At 38.9% G+C, this 7921-nt stretch overlaps 1 protein-coding gene across 1 annotated transcript in view; it reads left to right on the top strand.

Annotated features, from left to right (window-relative positions):
• Positions 1-141: 141 nt before the first annotated feature.
• Positions 142-7921, top strand: part of LOC135118892 (dymeclin-like) — a 55806-nt gene continuing 48026 nt past the window's right edge. Inside the window, exons 1-3 of the mRNA XM_064041986.1 lie at positions 142-279; positions 4570-4715; positions 6023-6169. Of these exons, the coding sequence (XP_063898056.1) occupies positions 4576-4715; positions 6023-6169 (287 nt within the window). The 5' untranslated portion in view covers positions 142-279; positions 4570-4575. The remainder of the gene's footprint in view (positions 280-4569; positions 4716-6022; positions 6170-7921) is intronic.

The following is a 7921-nucleotide window of genomic DNA, read 5'->3' as shown; positions in this document are numbered from 1 at the left end:
TCTTGTCTAGGCCTGTCAACATACAATGGTTGATGAGGATTATTTTTTGTACAATTAATTGAACTCAAGATTTGTATCTTAAAAATAAGTAACTTATCAATGAACGCGTTCAATAGTTCAATGCTCTTTCGTTTTCAAAATGTCATCGTCGTACTTACAAATGTCAAATATTTGACAAATCGGCAATGATTTCGTGGCTGAAAACAAATCGCGGCCTAAAATATTAATTAAATTGCTGTATTAATGTTAAATTTAGACTAGAATCTGCGAATATAACAGGTAAGAATTATCATTGTATAAAGCATAGCGGCTTGCAAGTATTAATTGTAGATAAAACGAAGAAAGATTGCGTGTATACCATAGTCATTGAAAGACTTAAAAAATAATTGGTGATATCTCTGTTTATTATGAAGTTTGTTAGTTTAATTGTTTATATGACATACATATCGGAAGCTAAAAATTCAATTTATATACTTGGGCACACGTTTATGTTGTCGAATGCGTGTTAAAGTCCTATTGGGAGTTCTTTCTGCGACATCAATTGATTATTTCGTTGGTGGCTGTGTTACAGTGAAATAGATTGACTAATTCGTTGTGAAACACTTAAATTTTGTCCGGCTGCGCCACGCAAGTAAGAAAGTTTATCTTAGCGGGTCAATATCACTGCTCAATTGGTAACCTTTTACGTTTTCAAGTTAACAAATACAAAGTTCAATAATATGGGTCTATTTAAAACTATGTTGGGGTCAGCAGCTTCCAGTCTCACCGGATGCAAGCTGTGTCCCAGTGTTCTACAAGGACTGACTGCCTATCTGACCTCTTCAACCTAGTTACCCGGGCAACCAGGCCTGGTTAAGTCTAGTCAGACTTACTGGTTATCTACTATTGTATGCATATTCTATCTTAGCAATTAACACATTTATCAGGCACCTACTTTAAAATTCAATTAATACAATTGGCACTATGTTTCAAGTAGGTGTTATATACATAAAAACAACTGATACTATTATTGATTATTTTAAACAAAGTATATATTATATATATATATTCAGCCGTTCTTGAGTTATAAATACTGTTAGACTTTCTCAATTAAAAACCTACAGATCTGCATTCAAAAATAATCAATAGTTCCCTTGACATAATGTATCATACAACAACATTTTTAATTACTTTATAATGTCGGGACATCTTTTCACACCGTTTCATGCAGTCGGGACACCCCATACTAAGTTATTAATTAACTTGTGTTATGGGTGCACTGATAAACTACATATAGCTACATATATACATATTTATAAATACATATTGTAACACCCAGACCACGGCCAGCAAGCATGCTCATCACACAAATATCGACTGAACTGGGAATAGAACCCAGGACCTCAAGTTTGGCAGTCCGGCATGGTGACCATTGTGCCATCGAGGTTGTCAAACTATTAATAATGGCGTCCACGGCCGATTTCGGCCACGGCGGCTGTTCTCATTTAAGGAGATCAGCCAGCTGCGCAGGATATATTATAGCGCACGAGCATTTGTGCAGAGACACTCCCTTAACTGACTCACTCATCATAACCTGATGGGACGACAATCCGACACGACCGGAGAGATCAGGCGCAGGACCGACATTTACGTGCTCTCCGATGCACGGGTGAATCAATCACCAACTTCCAGACTATGGACTGCTTTGTGTGTGATTTTGTGTGTGCTTCTCAAACTATTATATGGGCGATTCTCTGTAAGCTCGTAATCGGCTGTCCGGACAGATATTTTCAATAAATAGTTTAATTCTTATTTAAAAAATCACATTTTATGAAACTTTAACCCTGAAGCATCACGGGCCCTTTGTTTTTATAACCATAATTACTTTAATTTTTTTTCTATACGTTTTAGAAGCTCGAAAAATACAGTCCCCTGGCTGTCCCTTTCACTGCATTCACACTTAGAAATGCGATTTCCGAAAAACATGATGAAACTACATTCACTTGGCAGTTAATATCACAAACAAAAATAATGAAATTATATTATTTTCGTAAAACAAGCACTCATTACAACTTTATTCATTTTAATAAACTCCTGTAAACTTTGTCCTGAGAATTTTAATACAGTCCCCTGCCAAAAATTTAAATCAATATTTGAAAAAAACTATAATACTTTACAAGCGTTTTATTAGTGCAACGAAATGCAATTGTTGTGAAGTTGGCAGACTTATCAAATGCGGTAACGATACGCCATTCTGTTAAGTGTTAGAGCGTCATTTGTGAGGTGAACAAGCGTTTGGGCCGCTACCACACACAGGCCTCTGGTAAATAATTGTATGTAATTTAATTACTTAAATTATCTCTATTTATAGTTAATTGTTACATTATTTGTGCCTTAATTGATCGGTAGGTTCTTAAAAAACTATAAGACATCGGTTTCATAAATATTGTGAAACTAGCTTTTGCCCGCAACTTCGTTCGCGTGGAATAGTGACTACCAGCAGATTTTTGATTTGACCAATAGATGGCGCTATATGTCCGGAATAATTTTATTTTTATTTTTTTTGTAATAAAAACTATCCTATGTCCTTTCTCAAGTTTCAAACTGTGTCTGTACCAAATTTCACACAAATCGGTTCAGTAGTTTAGGCGTGAAGAAAAGACAGACAGACAGACAGACAGACAGACAGAGTTACTTTCGCATTTATAATATTAGTTTGGATCTAACTGAAATACACAGTCCTCTGGCAACAGTCCTTTGCCAAAAAACGCAACAGGGGACTGTTTAACAAAACAGGGGACTGTTTATTCTGCGTATTGGTTTAATAGTTTTCATGAATTGTTTGTGTAAATGTATTCGCTAGTCTCTTTTATTAATTTAAGAATCAAACTATCATTGCATCGCATTATTTTTTTCCTTTATGAACTTGAATTATATTACACAGGCTGATCGAACGCACGTGATATGGCTCCTAAAAAGAAGAAGCTATCCCGAGAGGAATTACTACAACAAAGAGAGAAGCAGAGCGGCAGGAGCGACTGCCCCTATCTGACCTCCACAACTCAGTTACCCGTGCAACCGACTTTTTTTAACGACGCTAAAAATCATCAAATGACCCCTCCCGCTGCGGGTCAGAAGCGGTGAGGGAGTGTCAGACTTTTACTGACTAAAAATCCGTCGTGTTCCGTCGTAGGCCTTTAATGTACCAGGGCCGTGGTAACTCTTTTGTACAGTCCCGCAGTCCCAGCGGCCCTATGCCCTGCTGGGCCTCGCTAGGGTTGCTGACATCAACTTGAGGAGCGCGTGGAACTACGCACGCCACCAACACGGGTCTGTTGTCTAAAAAGACGCAGGAACGATGAACCATCTGAACTCATCGCCCACAGACCCACGCCTCCCGGCCACCGTGGCCGGGAGTCGTCTCGCGCAACCCGGCGCCCGTGGTGACTACCTGGTCCAGCCGGGATGAGAGATGCGAACTCTCTGTCGTTCCGCCGCCTACTTCTCGAGCATGACTGCTTCGCAGAAGGAGGCGACGGCATCCCATTCCTCTCGCCCCGGACCATGGCATGAACCAGGGCCGGACGCCCTCGACGAGGATCCGACGGTGTCCTTCCCATGCAGGGCACTCCTGGACTGTGAGGTCCACCGTGTCCTAGAAACTGTCCGCACAGTGGTGACACCCGGGCGCCACCTCACGACCGATTCGATACTTCCCAAAACAACCGTGTCCGGTGAGGACTTGCGTCATGCGGTAAATGAGGGCGCCGTGACTCCTCAAAGAGGTCCCCACTATGGTGGCGTGCCCTAACCCTGTACCCCTTAGTTCGACTGGTGTTAGACTTACTGGCTTCTGACTACCCGTAACGACTGCCAAAGATGTTCAATAACAGCCGAGACCTACAGTCTAACGTGCCATCCGAAACGTAGTCTCTGGTGAAAGTACATACAGAAAAGTTGCATTGGTACTTGCCTGACCTGGAATCGAAGCCGCGCCCTCATAATTGACAAGTTGGTTCTTTACCCACGAGGTCCACCACGACTTTTTCGCCGGCGACGTCATTGGTAAGCAGTTGAAAGAAATGGGTTATCAAACCAAACGCTCAAAATGGCGAAACACGTCTTTGTATAGTTCGCAGCCACATAGACATGAAGCTCAGCGCTCTTCATACTGCTAACATATTAACTTACAACAATCACCAGGAGTTGCTGGAAGATCTATGTTGCGATGTATCTAGATCAATGTCGTGTCATGCTTGCGGTAATAAAAACCCGAAATATATGGCTTTTGATCATAGAAAAGTCATAAAATGTGGGTTTCTGTTCACATTCAAAACAGTCCCCTGATGCCTCAAACAGTCCCCTGTCATGATTTTTTGGAAAATCGCTAATAACTCGGAAAATATGTACAAATTCAGTGGGCCTCCTTGTCTAACTAAATAAATAGTTAATTTTCTTTGGCATAGGACTAGGTTTTTTGTCAAATTTAAAAAAAAATTGCCAGGACAGAAATTGTATGGAGCTGAACGAGCTTACAGAGAATCGCCCATATATTATTGCTATTAAAGCTTTATATATGGAACTTTTCAGATAAAGATGGGAGTAGCAATAAGCAGATATTCGGAGCTGTCTTCCAATGAGCTTCTGACAAGGTTCTGTTCGTCCGAGGTTATCTGCCCGAATGATCCGTTCTGGAACCAGTTGCTCGCCTTTAATATCAATCCACCGAGTAGTGCGTGAGTATTGTTTTATTTGTTATATAAAATCTATATAAAACCAGGGACCCGATTCTCCTAATTTTACTTAAGCGCCACTCGATTCACGTTCGACTGCGATCCAATCACGACTCGATTACGATTGAAGCGTATGTGGCATTCCGTTATTTTTTCTTTGAAATAAACGTTTTTATCCTTTTCTGTCATTCAATAATGAATCATTTTGTCTGCAAATGATTTACGATTGCAATATGATTGAAGAGCAAACTACCGTATAAACCAAAATCACCAAAATAGCAGACCAATGGAAAGTCGTTTGAATACGATTGGTCTTAATTAGTAGCAGTACGCCCGATATGGTTAAAACTGCTATTGCGATCATATTGCGATTCAATTTCTATTCGATTTTGACATTATTAACTTAGGAGAATCGGGCCCCAGCTGTTAGAATAGTAGGAAGTAAAATGGGTAACAATACAATACTATGTGCTGATGATAATACAAGGAAAAACATATTCAATTGCAAAAACAAACCAATATATGTGAAATAAATAACGACCATTAACTAAATCTTATCAGATTTCACATCAATCATTAGAACAACGAAAAAAATTAAAATTTAACTGCAATCACTAAATGATAAGAATCAGTAACATTGTTTTATTTAAGTGCTGTTAAAATAACTGTTGATATGGAACTTCAAAAATAGTCATCAAACTGTTATGGGTTTTAAAATTATCTACATTTTAAACCAACTTCCCAAAAAGGGGGTACTCAGTTCATGTATTTTTTAACACTAGGTATCTTTCTTTCTCTAAAAGTCTGATGTTTTCATTGATTTCATTATGTATACTGTTATAGTTATCGGCACGAATCTTGAGCTCTGACCTACATCTGCGCAGAAGGGATTTATTGGCTCCCTTTTGTGGTATGAAGTGAGGCGCGGGGGCGGGCTAAAGCGGTGATTGGCCCGCAGTGCATCGCGTCATATGATTTTTAGTGCGTGCTTAAAGCGAGTTTTTAGGGTTCCGTACCCAAAGGGCAAAACGGGACCCTATTTTCCGTCCGTCTCATGAACCGTTATAGTTAGAGAGTTGAAATTTTCACAGATGATGTATTTTTGTTGCCGCTGTGACAACAAAATTTGTTAATAATAATTTTATTTTATTTTGGGTGGCTCCCATACAACAAACGTGAATTTTTTGTCCGTTTTATAAATAATAGTACGGAACCCTTCGTGCGTGATTCTGACTCACACTTGGCTATATATTTGGTATTTTTTTTAAATTCTTGTCTATTAAATAAAACCTTTTTTTTCTCTATTCCAGCGATGAACAGCTAATGTTCGATGGCAGCACGGAGGCTTTACTTCAGAAATTCCTGCAGAATAACCCTCAGACCGGCAACCTTGGATCCCTTGTCCAGGTCTTCATTACCAGAGCTACTGAACTGCTGGCAGCTCCCAATAGTGACAAGTAAGTGGATATTAAGAAAGAAAGAAAATACGTTTATTCACGCAGGCGTGTGACACTGCCTTACAAACAATAAATAAAAATAAAAATTACAGTCCATAGAAATAGAAAATAAAGACGAATTACAATTAAAATACAGTAATGGGAAATATGTGTCACACCCCACGTGAAACGGCCCTCGCTCAGCATAATGCTGAGACCCTATACGGGACAAAAGTCTCAGCGCTGAATTTCAGCGAGAGCCGATCTTATTAGGTAATATAGTTAAAGAAAGGAATTTTTAACCAACTTCAAAAGAAGGAGATTCTCAGTTTGATATGTATGTGTGTTGTGTATGTTTATAAGCAATTATCACAGCGTTTTGGTGAACCGATTTTGATGCGGTTTTCAGTATAGTTGTCAGACGAGAAGGTTGAAGTCGGTCTTATTTCTTTTGCAAAATGTTTTTTTATCATATTCTCTCGTGTACGAGAGACCTTTAAAATTCCTTTCTTTAATGAACTGACCGTTATATAATAAGAGGTACACTTATTTACTAATTTTGCGAAAACTTACACCCATTTTTTTATGAGAAACCATGTAACTACCCTCCCGCTGTGGGTGCAGCGTGAGGGAGTGTCAGACTCTTATTGACTAAAACCCACCAAGTTCCTCAAACTCAAAACCTATTTATTTTTTCGAATATCGGTACATGTGGATCTTATATTATTTAACAAGAGGAGCGTTGACCATATCCTACCATAAGGTTTGCAAAATTAAACTATTAAATGTAAAAAGTAGATTTATAAATATACAAAGCAATTTTGATAAAATTACTGTATGCTAAAAATAACAATTTTTATAAAATTGCTGTATGTATGATAAAATAACTGAAATTCACACGTTTTCTGAGTACCTACTAAATACACTACAAACTAGACTATATAACAAAGTCTTTTCGCATATAATGTAGTAGGTTTTTTTCAATAGTAATTTTCGTAACTTTTAGGCCCTTTATGCACCGGGGCCGCGGCAACTCGTATAAGAACTACTCTTTAAAACCTTGGACCTAGCTATTGACGTTACATTTGTATTTTTTTGAACTGTAGACGCATCGAAAAGAAAAAACAAGCATGAATTTGTATAAATGCGAATTTATTCACAGTTAATTGCGCAGTCGCTTAACTAAAATCTTCAATTAACAGCCGTTCCCAATTTTCCTGAACCTGAACCTTTTTTTGTGCACTGCTTAAAAAACTATTCTATCAGACATTAGAACTTCTAAGAAGTCAACCATTTTTATTAAAAATATCTTGCAACTTTGGAAAGGATATAATGCCTGAGGCAGGTGCTGCACTACCTGAAAAATATTAAAGATATATTATATACTCCAATATAGACTGAACGCCCACGTCTCCGATAATCGGTGACCGATTTTTTGTAGGAGAAAAATAGAACACACTGATAGCAACTGTCCAAAAAAACACGTCCTATAAAACGTCGGTCACAATGTCCTACAAAATATCGGTCCGATTATCTGTCGTACAAAATATCTGTTACCGGTTGTAACCGGTACGGGCAGTTCCCACAGGACTCGGGTGAAACCGCGGGAAGACGGCTAGTGGGTAACAAATGTGTAAATATTGTAGGCACGTTAAACTGTAGGTCCCGGCTGTCATTGAACATCCTTGACAGTCGTTACGGGTAGTCAGAAGCCAGTAAGTCTGACGCCAGTCTAGCCAAGGAGTATTGGGTTGCCCGGGCAACTGGGCTGAG

Source organism: Helicoverpa armigera, chromosome 27 (assembly GCF_030705265.1).
Source record: "Helicoverpa armigera isolate CAAS_96S chromosome 27, ASM3070526v1, whole genome shotgun sequence".
NCBI classification, from domain to species: Eukaryota; Metazoa; Arthropoda; class Insecta; order Lepidoptera; family Noctuidae; genus Helicoverpa; species Helicoverpa armigera.
This window is presented reverse-complemented; position numbering and strand designations above follow the sequence as displayed.